General features: G+C 34.8%; 1 protein-coding gene across 1 annotated transcript; it reads left to right on the top strand.

Annotated features, from left to right (window-relative positions):
- Window positions 1-304: 304 nt before the first annotated feature.
- LOC110803171 (myosin-17) lies at window positions 305-22,431 on the top strand. The gene is made up of 39 exons (XM_022008653.2): window positions 305-645; window positions 2,111-2,236; window positions 2,639-2,782; window positions 2,957-3,102; window positions 3,187-3,343; window positions 3,554-3,612; window positions 3,775-3,934; window positions 4,042-4,191; window positions 4,266-4,402; window positions 4,471-4,617; window positions 6,219-6,320; window positions 6,400-6,457; window positions 6,583-6,684; window positions 6,837-6,874; window positions 7,035-7,161; window positions 7,245-7,415; window positions 7,927-8,058; window positions 8,236-8,345; window positions 8,691-8,751; window positions 8,903-9,080; window positions 10,983-11,188; window positions 11,304-11,423; window positions 11,515-11,613; window positions 11,735-11,956; window positions 14,509-14,648; window positions 15,572-15,794; window positions 15,904-15,960; window positions 16,057-16,122; window positions 16,234-16,404; window positions 16,525-16,680; window positions 16,794-16,994; window positions 18,590-18,727; window positions 18,808-18,878; window positions 18,962-19,061; window positions 19,476-19,532; window positions 19,625-19,681; window positions 19,770-19,850; window positions 21,294-21,376; window positions 21,794-22,431. Exons 1-39 carry the CDS (start codon window positions 643-645, stop codon window positions 21,918-21,920), a joined length of 4,683 nt encoding a protein of 1,560 aa, XP_021864345.1. The 5' UTR covers window positions 305-642; the 3' UTR covers window positions 21,921-22,431.
- Window positions 22,432-25,124: the final 2,693 nt, after the last annotated feature.

Below are 25,124 nucleotides of genomic sequence, written 5' to 3'. Positions count from 1 at the left end.
AACTCATCATCACTCAAAAATACTTCTATATAAAAAAAGGAGGGAATTCTGGATACCTTAAAAAAAAAAAAAAAAAAAAAAAAAAAAGAATGTGGGCGACCACGAACACACAAGCCCTCCTCTCCTTCTCTCTCCTCTTTTTCTTTTTTTTTTTTTTCTTTTTTTTTTTTTGTCTCTCCTCTTTTTCTTTCTTACAGCCAAACTAACTTTTTTTCTAGAGAGAGAAAGACGTTACCGTATTTATCCACCTGTAATTTTATTTTCAATTTTTTTGTCTGCTCAGAATTATTCAAAAATAATTAAAAAAAATAAAATTTCTGTTCTTCATCTTCGTCCCCCACATTCCAGCTTAAAGTTCATTGCTTTTCCATTTTACTAATTAAACCTTCCTCTTTCTTTATTTCTCTCTCTGTCTTAATTTTTATTTTATTTATTTAATTTTTGCTTTATTTGTAAAATTCTCCCAAATCCCAATTCAAAGAAAAAGACCGTCATTTCGAATTTTCTCTCTCCTCTTTCTCCAAAATCATCATCGTCAATCCACAGGAGTCGAATCGATCATCTTTACGATCTGATAATTATTTGTTATCGCAATTTCGAGCTTAAAGGTCGCCATTACTTTTTTGTAATTCTATAAAAAAAATGGTAAGTTATTTATTGATTTATGCTTACTTTTGGAATTGTTGTTTTTGTTTATGATTTTTGTTCGTATAATTAGAATTTTGAGTTGAATTTTTTTCGATGATCCGGAAATGTTTGAGAATTGCGTAGGACGAATTTTGAGCGATCTAGGGATTTATTTTTATAGTTCGTAGTGAAATGTTTGAGAATTGTGTAGGACGATTTTTGTACGGAACTACGGATTGTTTTTGAGCTGATTTTCGTAGAGGTTGATGAATTTTGAATTTGACTTTGATGTTATATTGTGATTTCGGCTGGATCAAGCTGCTTAAATTATTATACAGGTTATATTGCTGATGAATGATTAATTGATTGGAATTTATTTGAGGAACCTGTTAATTTTGGGGGATTGCTTGTGTGAAGTTATTGAGGAATTGAGTTTGAACACCCGAGACCGATTAAAGGATTGATGAATATGATGATATGTGTTGGAATGGAGTTGGGAATTTATGGAGGTTATTATTAGTTTCGGCTTGTTTTGCAAAGGGGAAATTCTGCTTAGTTGATGTGGTGGGAGATGTTAGATCAATGTATATGGATACTAACGCGATTTAAACGTGCTTTTGGCGTGGCAATGGATCAATTGATTGTTGGTGGTAGTGGTAGGGGTTGAAGTATTGGCATCTGTTAATAATGGAAGTGTTTCTATATGACCGTGGCATGATAGAAGAAGGTTCTGTTGGCTTATGGGATGAGAATTTTGCTAGAAAGTGGTACCGAAGTTTCATCCTATATGATTGAATTTGTGGCATATTGAATGTTAAGATGAAAATGTTCATGGGTTTTGAAGCTTGCTATCTTGAATTGGCTACTTGTTACGTAGAAAGCAACACAATTGGCAGTAGACTGGAAGGTATTGTTGCTCTCTCTGGTGAGATGCTTGAAGTCAAACTAGGGAATGGGCTGTCGAGCTTTCATGTTGAATTTCAAGTTTGTTGTCCATGATGCTGCTGTCACTATCACAAACGTATGGAAAAACGAAGGATGTGGTGATCTTTTGGACCTAAAAATGTGACATTTAATGAGCACTAGGTGATCGCATTTGTATTATAAGTGACAGTTATTGCGCTTTTCCCATTCTTCTTGTTTGAACATCTACCTCTTGTTTTCTTTTTAATCTTTTCTCATGGTGATATTTGCATGATTACATGGGGGTTAGTGGTTCTAGTAGGAGGATTTATATTATGTGTCTGTAAATTTATGCATATTGCAGGCTTGCTTAATCTGTGTTCTGCAATATGCATACATGTCTTCGCTTTGCTTGTACTTGTTCTTTTTTGTGGCACTCTCTTTGAATTTTCTTTCACTACGGTATTGGCAACTCAATTTTATGGTTTTAGTAATTCTGTATCAAGTCTTGCGGAACTTTTTTTTGTAATACACCATATATTTGAACTCAACCTTCTTTTGTTTTTCCTGCACTTTACAGGCGACCGAAACTGTTATAGTAGGTTCTAAAGTATGGGTTGAAGATCCAGAATTAGCTTGGATAGATGGAGAGGTCACAAAAACCAGTGGTCAAGAACTTCATGTCAAAACTACAAATGGAAAATCAGTGAGTATAACAAGTTCTATGTGATGTTTAATCCATTGTTTAATAGAATTTGTTAGTGTTTTATCTTGATCAACATCAAGTATTTGTAGGCCTTAAAGTGTTCACTTATGAGGGATCTTGTGAAACTTGCCAGTGGCAGCTATGAAATCTATAATTACGCTGTCTATACTTTAAATTATTGTGCTTGCTATGAAATCTTTTGACCTTGAATTTTAGTTGCAAGAGAGGTTTTGACATTCATTCAAGGTCGGTGGAGCGGTGTGGGTAGCCTAGGCACTTCGTATATCCTTGCTTGTTACTTACGAAGTATTAGATTGTGTTTCTTTTTTATTATGCATATGATTGCTACTTTATGTAAAATTATCAATAAATTGAAATTCTGACTAGAGTTCTTATCTTTAGATTGTCACAGAGGTCTCGAAGGTCTATCCCAAGGATGAAGAAGCTCCTGCTGGTGGTGTTGATGACATGACAAAGCTTGCATACTTGCATGAACCAGGAGTTCTGTCTAATTTGGCCATGAGATACTCAATCAATGAAATCTATGTAAGATGATTTAATGTATTCCCTTGCACTTTATTTTGATTAAGATACTACTGCAACCCCCCCCCCCCCCCCCCCCCCCCCCCCCCCCCCCCCCCCCCCCCCCCCCCCCCCATCAGGAATAGATGCTCAGTCCAGAAGTTGGTGAAGCAGCTGATGTAAATTTCTTTTCTCTAGACATATACAGGAAATATTCTCATTGCAGTAAATCCTTTTCAAAGATTACCTCATTTGTATGATACACACATGATGGGGCAATATAAGGGAGCGGGATTTGGGGAGCTCAGTCCTCATGTTTTTGCGATAGCTGATGCCTCATACAGGTTACACTCATTACCGATGTCTTTTGTCATCTTTATTTTTAAGTGCTGAATCTCTCATTGATAGACATATCTCTTGGTAAAAAGGGCGATGATTAATGAGGGCAAGAGCAATTCAATTCTGGTTAGTGGAGAAAGTGGTGCTGGTAAGACAGAGACTACAAAGATGCTCATGAGGTACCTTGCATACTTGGGAGGCCGGTCTGGTGTGGAAGGGCGTACAGTTGAACAACAAGTTTTAGAAGTAAGACTCCCTGGTCCCTATGTTTTCCTCATTAAGGTTATCGATAAATATATTCTGGTTAGGTTGTAACACAGGCATTAAATGGAACATTTCAAATGCACACTAGTTTAATTGAAATTCTATTTACTTACTCATAGCTGTTTACTGAACAAAAGATATGGTGAAAAGTGAACTTGCCTACTGAATATGCTGCCTTGGTCTATTTGACAGTCCAATCCAGTTCTAGAAGCTTTTGGAAATGCCAAAACTCTAAGAAACAATAATTCAAGGTCAGTCCAATTATCTCCCTTATTTCTTTATAATATCAGTGGTTAGTTACTGTCTGTGTGATTGGCATTGTCCATTCTTAAGCTTGTTTGAGTTTGTTATTTTGTTTAGAAACTCTAAGAAAGTTAATATGTATATGGTTTTCTTTCTGTTGTACTACACAGTCGCTTTGGAAAATTTGTCGAAATTCAATTTGACAAGCATGGGAAGATATCGGGTGCTGCTATTCGAACCTACCTGCTAGAAAGATCCCGAGTTTGTCAGGTTTCCGATCCTGAGAGAAATTATCACTGTTTTTATCTCCTCTGTGCGGCACCTCAAGAGGTATAGTACTTTTTATTTCTAACTTGTTATTTTTCTCCTTTGATAAAGAAAACTTATTTTCCATTCATATATCAAAGATCCTCTAATATTTCCTAGATGGTTTGCAGGTTCGAGATAAGTACAAGTTGGATAGCCCTGATAAATTCCATTACTTGAATCAAACCAATTGCTATAAGTTGGATGGAGTTGATGATTCTGAGGAATATCTGGCGACCCGAAGGGCTATGGATATAGTTGGGATAAGTGCAGAAGACCAGGTCAGTATCACTTGGAATGTAAACTGAAATGAGACTTGTGATGTTAATTGTCTGAACATCAAATTTTCTTATAGGAAGCAATTTTTAGAGTTGTTGCCGCAATCCTTCATCTTGGTAATGTTAACTTCGCTAAAGGAACAGAGGTAGACTCTTCTGTTCTCAAGGATGAGAAATCAAGATTTCATTTAGCCATGACTGCTGAACTACTTAGGTATTTGTTCTACCTGTTCTATACTAGCTGTTGGGTGTCTATACTTTGTTAACAATGTGCAATGGCAGGTGTGATATCAAGAGCCTGGAAGATGCACTTATTAAACGTGTGATGGTGACCCCAGAAGAAGTAATCACAAGAACTCTTGATGCTCATTCTGCACAAATTAGTAGAGACGCATTTGCTAAAACTATATACTCGCGTTTGTTTGATTGGTAACAATCTCTTCTTAAATAACTTCACACTTTTCTGAATCCGTAGATCTGCTTAACTGTGCATGGACTCAAGTCATTTTTCACACTTTCTAACAGAAAGCATATGTTGCCTAATCTTGATAGATCTTGGAGCTCAATTGCAGCATATTGTTTGTTTTCCTCTTTTCATTTCATTGGGGCGGGAGATTCGGTGGGAGAGGGGGGTTTATCTTGGTAATAGTTGTGATGGCGAGGAAGCATATGTGGGTGTTATGTTGTGTTCCGTGGTCATCGCTCCATGTATTTGAAAATTCCCCTTCACTTTTGTAATTTAAGAGTTCTGGAACATGTTTTTAATTAATTGAAAACATGGTTTTTTTAGCTCCTTATTCTGGGAAGAAAGATCAGGTTTTAAACAAGTTTTAAATTTTCTTATTTGTAATAGTATCAATGTGCATGCCGTAGAAGCTTTAATAACAAATATAGAGTTTGATGCGGTAACATGAAAATCAATGCAGGTCATTCTGATACAGTAGAATGGACATTTCATGAATTGAATGGCTTTGATTTAGTCTCTTTGTTTGAGATGCTGGGATGGTAGGAAAAACAAAAAACTGTTGGCAGATTTAATTCTAGGATTTTAGACAAATAATTTTTTAATCAAAACTTCAAAATTATGTGGCGTCTGGATTACAATGGACAAAACTAATGGCTTATATTCGTCAATGCTCCTTACTTTTTGTGAACTAGAAAATAATTAGTGAGTACTGGATCAAGCGGTCAATCGGAAACAATCTGTCTTCGATCGCAAGGGTAAGGCGCTAGATTGATCAGAATCATAGTCTAGCATTGGGATAATGTTGACATTGATATTGTTGAAACGTTTAAGAGAATGAAAAGTAATACAACCTTACCCGACCATTTTTGAAGTAAAGATCTGGAAAATCCTCCACGGAATAGAACCAAGGGGAAGCAAGGGTAAAGCAGTTTATGCCACAGGAATTCATTCCCTGTACTTCTGTACATCTAATGTGGAAATTTCTATCACTTCGCTCTGGCTACAAAAATGAAAGAATAGCTAGGCATGCTATTCTCCAAGAAACCTCCTCCCTCTACCTGTCTAAAACTTACAACAGTAATCTGCCTTAAAGAAGGAGATGTGGTTATTTGGTCTTGTGTTACAGTAACTCCGGAAGCTCAATAGGCACAAATATATGTATTTCCTGGCTGCTGAATTTGCAGATTATTATAGATGTACAACCCATTATACCTATATTTTTCATCTGACTTTCTCTTGAGATGACGACCAAGTAAGATTATCAGTTTTGGCGAATCTTGGTTTAAATCTTATTTCGACCCGTCCTCTCAATCTCGAGATGCGGGCATTGGGAAAGCTCAATTTTATTCCGACTTTTTTACATTTTTATCCAAAACAAATCATTGCACCGTGAGAACGCTGCTTAAGTAGTTTATCATTTACGTATTATATATATATTTTTTTATCTTTCAGTCCACATTAGTGATGATCTCATATTTTCATATTTTCTTTTTTTGCCTTCATAATGTAGTTGATATGTTCCACAATTTCTTCAGATATCCTTTGAAGTTTTTTCTCTGTGCAGGCTTGTGGATAAGATCAACAATTCGATTGGGCAGGATCCTAACTCTAAGTCAATTATTGGGGTTCTTGATATATATGGGTTTGAAAGTTTTAAATTGAACAGGTAAGGGCAGTGTTTAATATTCTTTCTGGCACATAATAATTACTTTTTCTTCACCTGCTTACAAATTTGTGTGATCTAGTTTTGAGCAGTTTTGTATCAACTTTACTAATGAAAAGCTGCAACAACATTTTAATCAGGTGAGCTAACTTCGACCAGTATTGGTCACTTAACTGCTCATATCACGATTTATTACTCACTTTTTTCTTTTTTGAGGGAAGATTAATCACACTTAGATTAAATGTTCTTTTGTTTGTTTCTGCAGCATGTTTTTAAGATGGAGCAGGAGGAATATACAAAAGAAGAAATTAACTGGAGCTACATCGAATTTGTCGATAATCAGGATGTTTTGGATATGATTGAGAAGGTGTGTAACTGTTGCTTGATGGTTTTATTGTATATCTCAATATAGTTACTGCAATTTACTATTCATTGAAGTTTCTTGCTTAAGATATTACTGCTTTTGTATGTATGACTACCTATGACAATATTTATAACATGCTCTTTCATGTTCTGCAGAAACCTGGAGGAGTCATTGCGCTTCTTGATGAAGCATGGTATGTGGTTTTTTCTTTTTTTGCTGTGCTTAATTTTGATGCTGACCTGCTGGTCTTTGCTACTTCTATGTGTCACAGGGTGTGGAACTCTGTATTATGTAATCATATACATCTTATACAATTTTCTCTGCTCACTGTTCCTTTTTATTTCAAAATTCAGTATGTTTCCCAAATCTACGCATGAAACGTTTGCTCAGAAGTTGTACCAGACATATGTTAAACACAAACGCTTTCAGAAACCGAAGCTTTCTCGCACCAGCTTTACTATCTGTCACTATGCTGGGGATGTAAGCCGAACTTTCCAAAATACCCTTTTTCCAGACCTCACTTTTCCTCAGTTCTGATCTATTATCTGTCTTATTTGATTCAGGTGGTTTATCAAGCTGATCAGTTTCTTGACAAAAATAAAGATTATGTTATAGCAGAGCATCAAGATCTTCTGCAAGCCTCAAAGTGTTCATTTGTAGCTTCTCTTTTCCCTCCACTTCCAGAGGAAACATCAAAGTCATCTAAATTTTCTTCTATTGGATCTCGCTTTAAGGTATTCTACATTAACATCTAAATCATGAAATAGGTTTTTGCATTAAAAAAGCTAACTTTTGTCAGTTGTACTGAGGATTAAATATTGAAGCAGTAAATATTGGATCTATTTTTCAATAAGACAACATTTAAACTCCTCTTTATATCTTTATTGCTATTACATGGATTTCTAACTTCAAGATTTGTCGATACTAAATCAAGCGTGAGATAGCAGTTGTTTCTAACTCATTTTCGATGCACTAAATAGATTGACAATAAAGGGAATCACCCTTTATTTTTTATCTGATTAGGGAAAGGGATTTGTTCCTAGAATCTAGAATACTACTTCGTATTTTCTACCTAATTTGCAGTGCGCACATTCTCGAACTTTAATACCTGTACATTCTCTAAAGGGCTTAGATTTAGGTGCATGAATGGTGAACTTAGTCTGTTTATAGTGTTGCAACTTAGCAATCTTCTGCACCGAGCTTCCATGACAATCTTCTGTTCTGACAAAAAGTGATATGTAACAGCTACAACTCCAGCAGTTGATGGAGACATTAAATTCAACAGAGCCTCACTACATCAGATGTGTGAAGCCAAATAATCTCTTGAAGCCTGCTATATTTGAGAATGTTAACATCCTTAACCAATTACGGTGTGGTGTAAGTATACTGGCATAATACTTAGTTGCTTCTTTTATACTTGTTCATTAAGTTATAGTAACTTGACTTAAAATTGTTGAGTTTGATCGCAAATTTATTAGTTTGGGTCTTGAATAATGTTCAGAGTATCTAGGACTTGACTTGAAATTTTGCGGCCCGTGTTGTTATTTTTCTTAGGGTGTTCTTGAGGCAATCAGGATTAGCTGTGCTGGATATCCTACTAGACGAACATTTGAGGATTTTCTTCTTCGATTTGGTGTTCTTGCTCCAGAAGTTTTGGATGGGAAGTAAGTTTCTCCAAATGCCTGCATAGTGCTGATGCCCACATGTTTCCTTCTCTCTTTATTCTTCCTAAATCATCAACATTTGTATAATACTTGTATCTCTATTTGACCTTTTGGTGCCCCCCTTATGAATAGTCTACAATTCCCCTGTTTATTACAAATTATATTAATTACAATCCCAATATGTAATTAAGCACACATCGCGTGCATATGGGACTAGTTGCTATAATCATAAGGAATCCTTGAGTAGTGTTAGCATGTGGTTATCAACTTTAATGTTTTTTTAACCTAGTGCAAGGATATCCTCTGGATTATACTGACTTAGAAGCGCTACTTATCCACTTGCAGATGTGATGACAAGATTGTTTGCCAGAAAATATTGGATAAAATGGGATTGAAAGGTTACCAGGTAATTGATGAATTGTCTTACATGTGAAAATTGTATTTATGCTGCTGCTGCTTTGCAGTTTGCTCTGGGTTGGATGCTTTTTGTATTATTTTTATTTTTAAATATCTCCATATTCGAAAGATTTCCAATTTTATTTTGAATGACATGACAGATAGGAAAGACAAAGGTTTTCCTACGAGCTGGTCAGATGGCAGAGTTGGATACCAGGAGAGCAGAGGTTTTAGGGAATGCTGCGAGGAAGATTCAAAGACATGGACGTACATACATAGCTCGCAAAGAATTTATTTCATATCGAAATGCAGCTATTCAAATTCAGTCTTGGTGTCGTGGTATGTTTCTATTGTTGATTTATAGTCGTTATCCAAGGACATTAAATTGCATGAAAACAAAAGTCTTTCAAGAGTTCATACTGATCTATATACAAGGACATTAAATTGCATGAAAACATATAATGTTCATTTTTTAAGTTTAAGTAGATTCCAAGAACACAAATAGATATCACGTAGTCTAGGATATCATATGCTCCCTGTTTTGAATCTCAACAAGATGTCCTGTAATATTTTATCCAATGTTATCTTTTTAATTCTACATACTATTCTAAAACTCTGTGCCAATCTCTTGTGTGAAAATGAATTTTGGGACAGTAGGTGTAATAGGAAATATTAGAGAAATATTTTAATTGAATGAGAGAAGGAGGACCCTAACTTTTGATTGAGGGAGGAAAGAGGTAACAAAATATTAGTGGGTCCATGACAATTAAATTGGGAAGAACGTAAAGGAAATTGATGATTTAATTGGGACGGAAGGAGTAATAGAGAGGCATGCTATACTCCCTCTATCCAAAAATTGTTGTAACACTTATAAGTGCTCAAAGAGTACTCCCTTCATCCCCTTTTTAAATGCATCACTTTGACCGACACACTCGCCAATGCGTCATTTGACCATTAATTATCTCTAATTTTTTGTTTGTAAAAATTATAAAAGTTTGATATTATGAAAATAGGTTTTGTTACTAATCCAATTAACGAACACTATTTTACATAATAACATTTAATTTCTATAGATTAGTAAAAATTTCATGTCTATGTTAGCATATGAATAGTGCCAAAGTCAAAGTGATTCATTTTAAAAAGGGACGGAAGGATTAAGAGATAAATTATGGTCGCCGTATCTATTGTTAGTTTAATATAAAAGTAGACGTGATAGGAGATAGTGGGGTATTGTTATTTAATGAAAAAGTAAATGTGAAAGGAGGTCGCTATTCTTTTCGGAGAGGTTAGATAATAGAAAACTGGCTGATCTACAAGAGGGACAAACTATTATGGGACATATAGAAAAGAAAAATGTTCAAAATTATTCTGGGACAGATGAAGTATGAAACTTAGGGAAATGCCACTAGCTTTTAATTCTCAATAAGAATAAGAATTTATCTGTAGTAAATCCGTGACATTATAACAATAGAGGTCAATGTACATGTAAAGGAAAAGCATAGTCTTGTGGGATATTGTTGGACTTGTTTCAATGTTTTTTTTTTTTAAATAGCGACTTTTCATAATTTAAGAGATGTGTATATTGGAGATTTGTAATAAAAGAAAAAAGGATGATAATTGTGGGACAAAGGGACTAAATCTGTGAAACTTTGGGGCTGGGGCACAGAGAAGGGAGGTGAAGTCTCACAGGTGACTGTAGTTGTTTTGGGTTGACATTTTTATGGATAAAGTAGCAAGTTACGAAAATATTACAACAAAAATTTAACAAAATAAATCACCCTATATATAATCTATAACCTTCATATACTTTTTTGTTTCTTCAAAAATATTTTTAACCTTAAAACGGTTCTGCACTTTGCGGTTTGGTTTCGTTTGATTTCAAATCTTGAGAAACCAAACCAAATCACAGAAATGCGATTTGATTGAATTTTCAAACCAAACGGCAATTTTTAAACCGGAAAATAACGGTTTGGTGTGCAGTTTAGTGTGGTTTAGACCACACTCTGAATTACCCTAAATCAGATGTATCTGCGCACATTAATTGTTTCATGATGTGGCTTAGAAATGATATGATGTGGTCAACTGGTCAAAGACATCTTAGACTTAGATGACTATATATCTATCATGGTCTTAGTCTACTTGTTCCTATCAATTGAAGTTGTTTGCTTTATGCCTTTATCCTGCCAAGTTAATACCTTTTTGTATTACTAAGTACTTTTTCTGTCCTCCTTCATCTTTTAGGTGTTCTTGCCTGTAAGGTTCATGAAGAACTATGCAGACAAGCATCAGCCATTAGAATTCAGAAGAACTTCCGTTGCTATAAAGCTAGGCAATCCTATTTGAGAGTGAGGTTGTCTGCAGTTACAGTGCAGACTGGATTAAGGGCAATGCACGCTCGGAATATGTTCAGATACAAAAAAGAAACAAAGGCTGCCATCATTATTCAGGTCTACATCTATTCTATCCTTTTTCATCTCTTCTTATCATGGATCTAAATTCCTCCATGGATAACATACCAACTTGTTCTATTGATTATATTTTGAACTCTTTTTTGTGTTTCAGACTCGCCAGCGTTGCCACATGGCATATTCTTATTACCAGAACCTTCAAAAGGCTGCTCTTGTAACTCAATGTGGTTGGAGGCGGAGAGTTGCCAGAAAAGAACTTAGACAGCTCAAGATGGTTTGACAATTAATTTGCTTCAATGTTATTGTATTTTTCTTACTTTAGGTTAAGTGCCAAAACATCAATTTAATGTCTGTCTTGGTTGTAGGCTGCGAGAGAAACAGGTCATCTGAAAGAACTGAAAGACAAGCTGGAGAAGCGTGTGGAAGATCTTACATGGCGTTTGCAATTTGAGGGTCAATTAAGGGTAATTTTTTGATCTGGTTTGGGGTTTATTTGTTATTGTTTCCATATGCAGTATGATTGTGCTAAACTGCACTACCTGAACCTTTGATATTTAATGTAATAAAGTTTTCAACTGTGAACAGAAAAACTTAGAAGAAGAGAAAGGTCAAGAAATTGCCAAGTTACAGGAAGCTTTGCAAGCCATGAAGATGCAGGTCGAAGAAGCAAATGCACGCATAACTAAAGAACGAGAGGCAGCTAAAAAGGCTGTTGAAGACGCTCCTCCAGTCATCAAAGAGGTTCCTGTTATGGTTCAAGATACGGAGAAGGTTGAATCATTAACTATTGAAATAGAGAATCTAAAGGTAAACCTTTATTTTTCTTGTGCTCCTTAGCTTGAGTTTGATTGTTAATTACTGAAAACTATCTGCTGGATAAAATATTTTCTCTTTGGAAGCTTTTATTTAATTTGAAATTAAGTGAAGATAAATAAGAGACCTATCACCTGTTATCTTTCTAGATTTTGGAGGTTACAGTTGCATGTCCCGCATGTTTTATCTTTCTATTCACACTAAGCTTATGATTTCGATCTTTCTTTCTCCTTAACTTTTTAGAGATTGGCCTGTTTCTTTCATTATTAACTAGTCTTATATGCACGCGATGCGTGCGAATATAAGAAACAAATTTGTGTTATTACATTTAAACCTGAAATAACATGTAAAATATACTCCCTCCGTCCCTTAATACTCGCACCGTTTCTACTTGACACGCTTGCCAATGCACAACTTTGACCACCAATATCTTTAACTACATATTATAAAAACTAATAAAAATATTCATATTTTGAAAATATATATTAAGATGAAGCCAACAATATATTATATACTAACATTTGTTTTCATATACTAGAAATAAAATAGGGTCAAAGTGAATTATGTGAATAGTGCGAAAAGTCAAAACGGTGCGAGTATTAAGGGACAGAGGGAGTATAATATAAATGCGATGCGTGCAAATATAAGAAACATATAAGTTAGATAGAGACGAACGCATATAAACAGATTGATCAAAAGGGTAAGAATTTATTTAAGGGGCTAGATTGATAAAATGCTTCTTTGGGCTTTTCCTATTAGATAGGTTGTCATTATATTCTTTATTCTATAATTATGGAGGGTATTTTAGTAATCCAAGGGGACACCAAAAGTGAATTTACTAAAATAACCTCATCTCTTCACTTATATAATAGAGATACTTGGGTTGTGTAGAGTGTTACCTCGTATTATGAATCTTGTATATAATGTTTGAATACTAATAAAGCTTTATTATTATTTTTCCTGCCATATGCTTCCTGGTCCTTTTATGTTTTTATTGTTGTATCTTAGATTCTTATCAAATTTCATATACAAATGTTACCTATTTGAGTTGATAACTATACCCTCTGCCACACAGAGATATCTGTTAGTGACTATGATTGGAATATTTTTCATTAAATAGCTTCTGAAAGAAAATAACTTTGCAAACAAATCTAGCGATGTCTAATCTTTTTTTCCTGTCACCTGACAAATTCAGGAGCTTGCAATTTCTGGTTGTCATTCCCTTCAGGGGACAATTGTTAAAGTTATTTTTGAAATTTTATTGACGCATGTTGAGAAGTTGTGGCTTTCCATTACATTGTGTAACTCTTTTAAATGAAAGTTTATTTAAATTGGATAATTATAATCATAATATACTACCTCCGTGTTTTTTTTATTCTCAAACCAAGGAAATTTAGAAATATGTGGGTGGGTATAAGTAAACGGTGGATAAAGTAAGAGAAATAGATTAAAAAGGTGGGTGAATGTAAGATAAATGTGGAAAGGCCAACAAAGTAAAAGAGATGAGCGGAAATGTGGATAAATTATAGGGTAAGATAAGGTGTTTACAACAACAACAACAACAACAACCAAGCCATAGTCCCCAAATGATTGGGGTTGGCTAACAGCAACCGTCCGCGGAAAGTGAAGTAAGAAAAATAAAAGGTTATGTTAAAGGGAATAAACACACAAAAATGAGAAAGTGAAGTTGAGGCTATTGAGGTACGAAAAATGCGGAACACGAAAACAAGATAGGCTGGTTTTGAAGAAGAGCTGCAACTATGTTTTGAAAAAAGAAAAGAAAAGAAAAGAGAGAAGTTTGCAAAGAAAAAAGAAAAAACACCCTCTAAACGGAAAGCGGGTAGAACCAAAAAATTAGAAGTACTATTAAAGCCACGATTGAAGCTTGAGAATCAAATTCTTAAAAGTGATATTAAATTTAAGAGAAAGTATGCTAATTGTTCTGATGGTCAAATGTATGCTTTTACACTTTGGACAATTTTTTCTTGTAAGATCCTCTTTTTTTGACAATTAAATGACACGAGAACTTGAGAAGCAGAGCATAAATAATGGTCTAAATTCTAAAATTCAAAGCCTTCTATAAGTTCATGAGAATTCCTTTACATTCCAAGCGGTGGGAAGGTCTGATTGACATCACAAACACCCATCACACCAGCAGTTTCTGGCTCAAATCTACAGAGTTTCTGTGTATTCACATGTCAAAAGTGTAATGCATAGTGATTAATCAAGAAACTCCCAAATGTACTCAACTACATGGTTTCCTATCACGATAACAATTGGGCAACTTTTTTTTTGGGACGGTGGGTGCCAATTTGAGCTAGTTCACATTTTCGAGGGAGGCTGAATTGTTTGACTGAATTTTCTGTTGTTGGTGGAGAACTGGAGAATACTTGTTTGATACCACATTGCACCATCTTTTCTTCTCTCTTTTCTTGACAATATAAACATTTGCCCTAATTTGTATTTCTGGTTAGTTTGATAAATCTAAACATCTGCCCAAATTTGGTTCTGTTGTTGGTTTGGTTAACTTCTTGACCATAATGCAGGCCTTACTAGAGAAGGAGAAGGAGGCAGCAGAAGTGACCCGAAAGTCCGTCTCAGACACCGAAGAAAGAAATGCAGAGCTTGTCAAAAAGCTGGAAGGTTCAGACGACACGATAAATCAACTTAAACATTTTGTTCAAAGGTGTGTGCCTGCTTGCAGTTGCTCTAAAATTAGTACTGGTATCTTGGTATGATGGACAAATTAGTATCATGTAAATATAACATTGCTTTCCATGTTCTGACGGTTCTGTTAGCAATGGCAGAGCCACGTCAGAAAAGGTGGGTCGAAATGAACCTATTTGAATTTTGTAAGTTTCAAAAAAGTTGGGCAAATTACATACTCCTTACATAACAAAATGTTATGGGCCAATGGTTCACATTCTAGCTTTTGTCAAACAGGTTGCAGGTTGAATGCCTACTCAAGCCATTTTTGTCATAATTTTACGTTTGACAATAAAGGTGGATATAGGCCTCAATGATTTTGTCCTTTTTATGAGTTTACTCTCATATTTCTTTTTTCTTTTTGGGGGGATTACTCTCATAATCAAGTTGACTAGTTTTTAGCCCGTACGACGGGCCAGTTGCTTCTTAATTTTTTAAAAAAATTCTTGCTTTTCTATGTAATAAATATGAAGAATTTGAAACACTGGAAGCGGATGAGTTTGGGGTTTGAGGAAAACTGTTGAAGTGAAATTGGGAGATGAAACTGATGAAAGTAATTGTTTTGGAAAGATCAAAACATAGTGAAAGAAGGGGGGGGGGGGGGGGGTAGGATATGTGGCTTGCAAACTTCCGGTTATAAAATACGAGTGATATAGATATATTGAACTCACTTGATTAAAATTCTTGCTCCACCACAATCTGTTAGATCTTTGAAAGTTCTCTATAGCCTCTATTCCCATCATCGACTGACAATCCTCGTTGTATTTACTGCATGTTTGTTCATCCTTCTTTTTTATTCATATGATGAGTAATCAAACTCACATACTCATCATATTTTACACATTTATCTTGTATTCATTCGTTAGTAATTCAGTCCTTATTTTTTTAATTTCTTTGTATCAGGATGGAGGAGAAACTTTCCAATGCTGAATCAGAATCTCAAGTACTACGCCAGCAAGGACTGGAGATGACTCAAAAACTTTCCAGTGCAGAGTCAGAAATCCAGGATATGGCAGAAAAACTTAAGAAGGCAGAGTCAGAATTGCAAGCACTTCGACAACAAGCCCTGACAATGACACCTATATCCAAATCAGCTCCGGGCCGTTCAAAGACAATGGTTATTCAGGTGCACCTACCTAAATTTCTCTGATTACAAAGCTCCCTTTTCCACTTATTTGGTCCCATATAATATTTTTATGTTCAATACGAGCTAAAATCTCTTTGCCAAATGACAGAGGAGTCCAGAGAATGGACATGTGCAAAATGGTGAAGCCAAACCCTCACCTTTACCGGTAATTTAAGCCCTGTTTTTCCCGAAGGTTCTTTTGCCTTTTTAAGATTGTGGCGTAGAATTTCTCTTAACCCTTATGTCGTCTTTGTATCCCCAGATGGCAGCCATTGATGAGCATTCACCCGAGGATAAACCACAAAAATCACTTAACGAGAAGCAGCAGGTCTGCAAGCAGCTGTTATGCTTGATATAATTCTAAAGTTCATTTTTTTTGTTTCAGTCATAATATGTTGTTTAACTCCAACACGTGCACAATGAACTTTCCCGTTTTCAGGAGTATCAGGACTTGTTGATCAAGTGCATATCAGAGAATCTTGGATTTTCTAAGGGCAAACCAATTGCTGCTTGTGTCATATACAAATGTCTTCTTCAGTGGAGGTCCTTTGAAGTTGAAAGAACTAATATTTTTGACCGTATTATACAAACTATAGGTTCAGCCATAGAGGTATGGAGTTGACTTTTTTACTTCATTTTTTCTAAGAGAAAAATGCACTACTGGTTATTGACTTCCATTGATTCAAAACATGAAGTTAAATCTATGATGCTTGGTTTCATCTTATTCAAGGTCCAGGAAAACAATGACATGTTGGCCTACTGGTTATCGAATACATCCACGTTGTTGTTGCTACTCCAACAAACACTCAAAGCAACTGGGGCTGCTGGCTTTACTCCACAGAGACGTAGGACAATGTCGACTTCTCTATTTGGAAGAATGTCATCGGTATGAATGAATATCTTTTGTTGTTTTTGACAAGGAATTATTTTCTTCTTTTTCAGAGGAAGCTTACCCCTGTAGTGCTGTTACTAACATTTCTCTTTGAATTGTCTTTGCAGCTAAGAGCATCTCCCCAAAGTCCTGGCCTATCTTTCCTTAACGGTCGCCTCAGCAAACCAGATGATGTTCGACAAGTAGAGGCCAAATATCCTGCTTTGCTGTTCAAACAGCAGCTTACTGCCTTCCTGGAGAAGATATATGGGATGATAAGAGACAATCTGAAGAAAGAAATCTCTCCGTTGCTGGGGTTATGTATCCAGGTAAAGTAGTTCTCATAGGAGAAAAAAAGTATAATATTTCCATAAAGTTAACACTTAAACTACTCATAAAAAAATACAAATAAACTACTCGTAAAAAACTCTTTCTTGTGAAATTAATTCTCCCTTAATTTCATTATTTATAGTATAGGTCTCTCCATGTTGTAGCACATAGTTTAGTACTCTTCAAACCTAGAAAAAGCCAAAATACTACAATACCTTCGTGTTCAATAACACATTAAACTATTATAAGAAGAAAAGGAGAGGTATGCAAAGGAATATGAGTGGTGTACTACAAAGTGGTAGCATGTAAAAAAAATTAAAATCAGTTCATTCACAAATTTCTCCAGAATTTAGTTTTTTATACCAAATGAGTTTCAACAGTGGAACTAGGTGATTTTAATAACGAAAATTTTCATAACTCATAAAGGACTTTTTATAGTAGGTCTTTTGTGATAAAGGACCTTTGGAAAAGGGCAAAGAAGAACTTTATCGATCTTTGGTTGTGAGATGGGCGTATGGGACCTTGACCCATTTTCCGACCATTGACTTTTGGCATTGACATTTCGCGTGTCTTGCACGTGATTCTAAAATGAAGTACTTTAATTTTTTCCCATGTTTTCACTTTTCCTCTTTCTCATGTTCCTTTAGAAATTACAAAATTATTAAACCCTAAAAACCAGGAAACCCTAAATTTCCTAATTGGAAGATTTGGAGAAAGACAAAGAGGGCTTATGATGTTACATAATTCAACTATGTATGAATTGAAATGGGGAGGAGTAGATTTAAATTTTCTGAGGGAATTTAATGGTAGAGAAGAAGCTTTATGTATTTGCAAATGAGGAGAGATAATATGCATGTATTTTTTGGGGGAAATTTAATAGGGGAATTGGAGGGGAGGGAAAGATGAGTGAAAAAAATTGTTACTAATCGCAATGTGCATGCCGCACAAGATGTCAACGTTGGAATGTGAAAGTCACTGGTCCGAAATGGCTTAAGGTTCACAACCAAAATTCGTTTTAAGGTCCTTCTTTGCCACCTTTTTCTTAAAAGGTCATGTATCAGAGCATAAAAGGTTCTTTCTGGCAAAAAAAAACTTTTTAATAAATGTTAATTGCTCCCTTTTACTCAAAATAGAGTTCTTTTTCCCTTTTGGCGCAGACATGAGTGTCTAAGTGACTATAAGTCATACTCCCTCACCCCCTTAAGATTGTCCCATACTGTTTATTTCACTTTTTTAAGAGTTGGTTCATTTGAAAGAGTATGAGGCTTTTTTATTGTCTTTTTGTGGTTACACATGGGTTGTTGAGTGGGGAAAATATTTCATAAAGGAATGGGGCAAAGTAGTAAACTCAATGGGACATTCATCTTAGGAATACAGGGGAATCTTAGTGGGGAGGAGGGAGTATTTCCCTTGTTTGAGGATGTAATCCAAACAAAGGCACATTTGTGAATACATCTAACTTTACTACGTTAAAAGAACAAAGTGGCTAGTAGGTAATCAATAACTTAATTATTTTGTGATTACATCTTTGGAATCAAGGGTTACTGCCATTGTTGCTTCTTGTAGTGACATTTGTTTTTGTAACAATTTACAGGCACCTCGGACATCACGAGCTAGTTTGATGAAAGGACGTAGTCAAGCTAATGCTGTTGCTACACAAGCTTTGATAGCTCACTGGCAAAGCATTGTAAAAAGCCTTAACAATTACTTAACGATGATGAGATCAAACAATGTGCGTGACAATTTTCTCACTCATCGACTAACTTGTCAGATTATGGGTCTTAAGATTTTCTAACTTCTTGATGTGTACAGATCCCTCCTTTCTTAGTGCGGAAGGTTTTCTCCCAAATATTCTCATTTATCAATGTCCAGCTATTCAACAGGTTCATTTCTGTTTCTATTCTTTAATATGTCTTGAGGAAGTCCTGTCGACCTTTCATTGATAACTATAAATTGAATTTTCCAGTCTTCTGCTGCGACGCGAATGCTGCTCCTTCAGTAATGGCGAGTATGTAAAAGCAGGTTTGGCCGAATTGGAACAGTGGTGCTATGATGCAACCGAAGAAGTAAGTTCTTGGTCCAAAAGGTCTTGCGCGCACAAGGTGTACAATAAATTTATTGTACACCAATATAAGTTTTACCCAGTTTTTTATAACTTTTACCTAGGTTTTTGTAACTTTTAATATGTTTTGATTAACTTTTATATTATATATAAAAAAAGTTGATAGATAGACATTTTGAAAATTAAATAATTAATTTTATTTTGAAGAAATAATTTTTATTAAAATGAAAAATTTCATCACTAAAAAATAGATAAACTTTACATATACAAGCTTAACCTTTAAGCATTTTAAGTTAACTTTTACTTCGGTGTACAATATTTATCGGACACCACTTGTAAATAAGAATAATTTTCTTTCCCCCCTTCCTCCAATCAAAATGCAAAGTTTCATTTGTTGACAAAATTTATCTTTTTACAGTATGCTGGCTCAGCTTGGGATGAGTTGAAGCATATTAGACAAGCGGTCGGATTTCTTGTAAGTTTATATTTGTTTCCTATTTTTCCGAGGCAACTTTTTTAAGTGAGTGTCTTCTGATCTAATTGATCTTGCAATGATGTCATATCCAGGTCATCCACCAGAAGCCGAAGAAAACCTTAAATGAGATCACAAAAGATCTATGTCCTGTACGTCTCCCCTTTCTTTTACGTCCTACAAATTTATATCCTGACTTCATTCTCGTCCATTCAACTGATATCTTCGGACAATTTACAGGCACTCAGCATACAGCAATTGTATAGAATCAGCACTATGTACTGGGACGACAAATATGGAACTCATACTGTATCATCTGATGTAAGTCACCCCCTGTTAGTTTTCTGTATTTCAGTCCTTTATTTTACCGGGTTGTTTGGTGGGAATGTGGGGTGGAGTCTATTGTAGACTCATAGGTCGTTAATCAGTGGCGGCTCCAGGAAATTTTCATTACGGGTTCGCAATTTTCGAACATGACACAACTTAGTTATTGGTATCATTAAAAAGGATAATATTTTTTTTTGAGGGAACAAATATAATAAAATCAAATATTTCTGTCCCAATGTTAAATTTCAATAATAATATGGGTGTGTTGAAGGCAAAAAAAAAAATATGAAAGAAATGCCGTTTTCATCCAAATGTATGAACAAAAAAACAAGAAAATAAAAAAGTTTGGGGCAAGGGTTCGAACCCGTGATCACAAAAGCAAAGGAAAACACTACTTACACACGGGTTATGTACCAGTGAGCCATCACCATTTATCTTTCATATTAAGCGTAGAATATTATTTATACTTAGCTTGTTTTCTTCAGATTTCCAGCTTTTCCCCAGATGCCAGTACGGGTTCAGTTGAACCCACTGAACCCATACTGACGACCGCCACTGCACACGGGTTATGTACCACTGAGCCATCACCATTTATCTTTCATATTAAGCGTAGAATATTATTTATACTTAGTTTGTTTTCTTCAGATTTCCAGCTTTTCCCCAGATGCCAGTAGGGATTCAGTTGAACCCACTGAACCCGTACTGGCACCGCCACCGTCGTTAATATCTGGTTAACTGCAAGCTGTAATATGACTTACCAACAATGCTAAAAGAATACTCGAATTAATAGTTTGAGTTGTGTTCAATTTTCCTAACAAGTCATTAATCATCTAAGTACCAAACAACAAATACTGCAGTTCAAAGATTTTTTATTTGGTTCTTTTGCCCGGAAAATTACAACCCTGATTCTACAGCACATTCTTAGCCAAATGGAGCTAATCTGCTTTATTTTTTCATTACCCTCTAGAAGTTGCCACACTGATCATATATTGTATTCTTTTGTTATTGCTTTCTAATCAAATATAATGCATGGAACTTTCGCTAATTTCTGTAGTGTGAATATGGAGTCTAATTACAACGAAGGAAGGTCTTGGTCACTATATATCTGCCTTTTTTGTCCCTCTAATTAACTTCAACCACAAATTAATATTTTCTTCTTGTGGGAATTATAACCTACATATTATGCTTGGAGATAGAGGAAGGGCGGAGACAATAAGAATTATCATATGAAATGAGAACATAATTGAGCTTGCCAAAACACCGGATTCTAGTCATATTTCATTCTCGAATTTCCTTGCATTTTCTTTTGACATAATCGAATTTCCTTGCAAGTACAAAAACAAAATGGTTTGTTTGTCAACGTTGATTTCATGCATACATTAGCAATCAGTAAGAATACATTAATAGAAGAATCACATAATCGTGTAAGCTACACAGGTTATTTCAAGTATGAGAGTTCAAATGACTGAAGACGCCAACAGTGCTGTGACGAATTCATTCTTACTAGATGATGACTCAAGGTAAGACGTTTACAAACTTCAATCAAAGTGACCTTTTCTTCAGGCTTTGTTTGGTAGAAAGGAATTGGATGGAAAATAAGAGAAAGGAAGAAGAAAAATATGGTTTCCCGTATTTGGTTACAAAAATTACATGGGATTTGATGGGAAATGGAAGAAAAACATTTATTTAAATCTTCACTTTCCTTTCCTCCCAAAAAAGTGGGGGAATTTGGAAGAAAAGGGAAACTTAAAAGCTGTCAAATCATTTTCCTTTCTTCCTTCGCTTCCTTACATTAAACCAAACAACGGAAAATAAATTAAGTTTCCTTTCCCTTTTCCTTTCTCTTTCGTTCCTTTACTAATGTTGTACCAAACAAAGCCTGAATGTTATGTAATTTATTTCTTTTTTAACTCATCGGCTTCCTCCAATCGATGCAGCATCCCATTCTCCCTGGATGACATCTCCAGCTCGTTGCAACAGCAGCCCGGGTCCGGTGATATAGATCCTCCACAACTATTAAGAGAACACTCAGGTTTTTCATTCTTGATTCAACATTCAGAGTGAGAGAGATAAAAAGGTTATTATATCCACAACAAGAATCTCATCTCAGTTCCTCATGGCATGTCAATCTTGTGCATATATATAGAAAGTATATTCATTGGAACTCACATGATTCTTTATATGTTGGAAGGGCATCATGGTTTGCCTTTACACACACAAAAGGGGGTAGAGTTTATTAATTCGTTTAACCGTAAGTCACTTCCTTTTAGGGTGACGCGCGGGGTTATTCTTTGAATTTACATGTCCATATTATGGGCAAAGTGTGCAAAATTGTAGTGATATGATTTTTGTGTCACACCCCCACAAAAGGGTAAGGGGGTATATTTTTTATTTTATTTTAAAGTGGTTTGGCTTTTAATTAAAAATAGGTTATCAAGTTTTGGGTAGTTGTCACTCGGGTGTATCTATAGATAGGTTTGCCGATATTTGAGGCGATTGTTTGTTGTAAGTTGTAACGAGGAATTATGTATGTATTCAAGGTTTTGTAGTATATGTAATTGCATTTTGTATTTAATACTTTGCTTCTCCTCCCTTGATATTTAGGACAATGGAGTGACACTTTTATAGGTCCGTATAGGGTAATGAAGCTTTGTAGAATGAATTGCCAAATTTTTGTGACTCAATTTGGTTTAATGAGTAAAAAATTCCGAGTGTTTTTTTTGTGCGAATGAGTCATAAAAGCAATACAAATTATAATTGGAGGCCGGGGATTCGAACATGAGACATATCGTACACAAACTCTCAATTTTAACCACTCTGTCAAGACCTTATTGGTAAGAATCCCGAATTATTTACTGTTTATTTTGTGAGTATATTGTCTCACTCGCAATATATTTGAAATGTCGATGTCATCAAATGTTGTATCCTATAGAATTGTTCCTTTCCGTTTGCTCCACCCAAGTTACTATTCACTAATAAAAATAAAGTGAAGAAAATATTGCCTGAAGTACCTTAACTTCTGTCCAAACTTCCTCCGTCTTTTATTATTAACTTTTTATATTATTTACATATTTTATTTTGACTATTAGTGGTGAGTTAGTATTCCAACATTACAAGTAAGAACGAACGGAGAAAGTATATATGAACAAAACGACTACATTAAGATCAATTTTTAATTATTGGTTGCTAGCAGAAAAGGGCCTACTCACAAAACGAATAATTGATCCATCTTTTTTTGAGGGGATTAGTTAGTTGATCCATCGTCATCTTTTATGACTCTTCGAACATGTTAAATTAAAAGATATTTTATGAAATGAACATTTTTACTCAACTATATTCACCAAAGAGTATATATTAAAAAGTAAGAATATAAATACTCTCTTTTGAGTTGACCAAACGGATTGCAAGAATGCAGTGGATTACATCAAAAACCCAAGCTCTAGCCCATCGGAAGTCACACCGCTCGTTCGGGAAATTAACACCGTAGCTAGATTAGCTTCCTTTATTCTTATTCTTAGGTTAGTAGAGCTGCAGTCTGCCAGGCCCACTGTCTAGCACATGCATAGGGCAAGAACGGATTTGTAACTTTGTTTAGCTAGTTATCCTTACATTTAAGAATGACTTAAACGATTGATTTGTGAAGTTGAGTTGACTAACCTGTTATAAATATTGCTTCAATATGGTCATCTTTCTAAACTATTAAAGAAATTGAGTATTGAAAATCTGATATGTCCAAGTTGGTTCAATAAGCTCATGTTTCTCGTGTCTATATTTGAGATATTTCATTTGATTATGCGGAGTAAAGTCCACCTAATTTTGATATTTGGAGTAAGAGAGAGAAATTCACAAACGTCCACTATTGGCATGTTTTTAAACCACGTACTATCGTTATCAATCATTTATGGTTCACCAACCTTTAATTATGTCCATTATTAAAATATTTTTCAAATCGCATACTATTAGCCATTCTTTGAATATTGCCCCGTTGGAGTCAAATTTAATAATTTGATTGCGAGTGTTCACTAATCTATTATGCATACTTGATCCGCTCTTTTTAATTTTTATGTTTGATATCATGCTCGCGATTTAACAAATAATGAACATGGTTTTTTTATATTATTATTACATCAATTAATACTATTTTTACTTTTATCAAAATCCGACATTTATTGTCTTTTTGGATAAAACGATATTGATTTTGTTCTTTAAGTACTAAAAATAATAATAAATAACTTGAATCCACTAATTAATCTAACAACCAATAAAAATGTTTTGCGAAATGAACTTCGCTTATTAAAATAATCAACTGAAACATATTTCGACAGAATGTTAGGGGCAAACTTGTCCATTTATATTACAATATAAAAAGAACTAAGTACAACTATGCGTGATCTTATTAGATTTTTTTTGAAAATGTACATATTTTTATACCATCAACTTAATTTACAAGTACAACTACGCATGATCTTATTAGATTTTTTTGAAAATGTACATATTTTATATATACGATCAACTTTTTATAAGTTTTACATATATAAAAACATGGATATATATTTATGTTTTCAATTAACCAACACAAGTTGGTGGGGAACCCCTTCTGCAACGTTATATTTAACAGTAACTCAATCGTTGACTTAGAGCATCAATTATAGGCTCATTCTTAATTTGCCCCCTTTTAGTCTCTCTCCTTGTATACTTCATCACCATCTCTTAACAAGAGTTAACTACTAAAAATACTAAGAAATAGACTAACTCTTAAACAATACCTCTTATATTATTTTTAATATTTTTTTTAATGTTATTTTTAATACAAAAAGCAACCTAAATACACCACATTCTTCCACATCACCCACTCTTATTTCTAAGAGCTACCTCTTATTTAGAGATGTCTTAATCAACCTCTAAATAAGAGGGGGCTAAGAGTTAGCTCTTATTTATTAAGAATTACCTCTTATATTTTCTCTCTCTTTAAAAGGGGATAAGAGCTCCCTATATTGATGCTCTTACGTAGTTGTATGTACTGCTGACTGTTAGATACTGGTTCAGTAGAGTGTCGATGAAGACCATTAAATTTCAGATGAGTCAATATTTAATAATGCACTGAACTAACTATTAACAAATTACTCCATTAATCCACTTGCAATTATACAAAGACTCATATCATCCACAAATACTACAATATATACTTCATTCGTTCCGGAAATATCGCACCATTTGTTTTTTTTACTCTATTCACACTAAGGCTTTGGCCATTTTTTATGATTTGTA

The sequence above is a fragment of the Spinacia oleracea genome, chromosome 2 (assembly GCF_020520425.1).
Source record: "Spinacia oleracea cultivar Varoflay chromosome 2, BTI_SOV_V1, whole genome shotgun sequence".
NCBI classification, from domain to species: Eukaryota; Viridiplantae; Streptophyta; class Magnoliopsida; order Caryophyllales; family Amaranthaceae; genus Spinacia; species Spinacia oleracea.
Note: the sequence above shows the minus strand (reverse complement) of the source record. Positions and strands in the feature narration are given on the sequence as shown.

Coding starts and splice junctions, on each gene's coding strand:
- LOC110803171 (XM_022008653.2), top strand. Junction 19,062..19,475: donor GCTATGATGCAACCGAAGAA/GTAAGTTCTTGG, acceptor ATCTTTTTACAG/TATGCTGGCTCAGCTTGGGA. Junction 19,851..21,293: donor CTCATACTGTATCATCTGAT/GTAAGTCACCCC, acceptor TAAGCTACACAG/GTTATTTCAAGTATGAGAGT.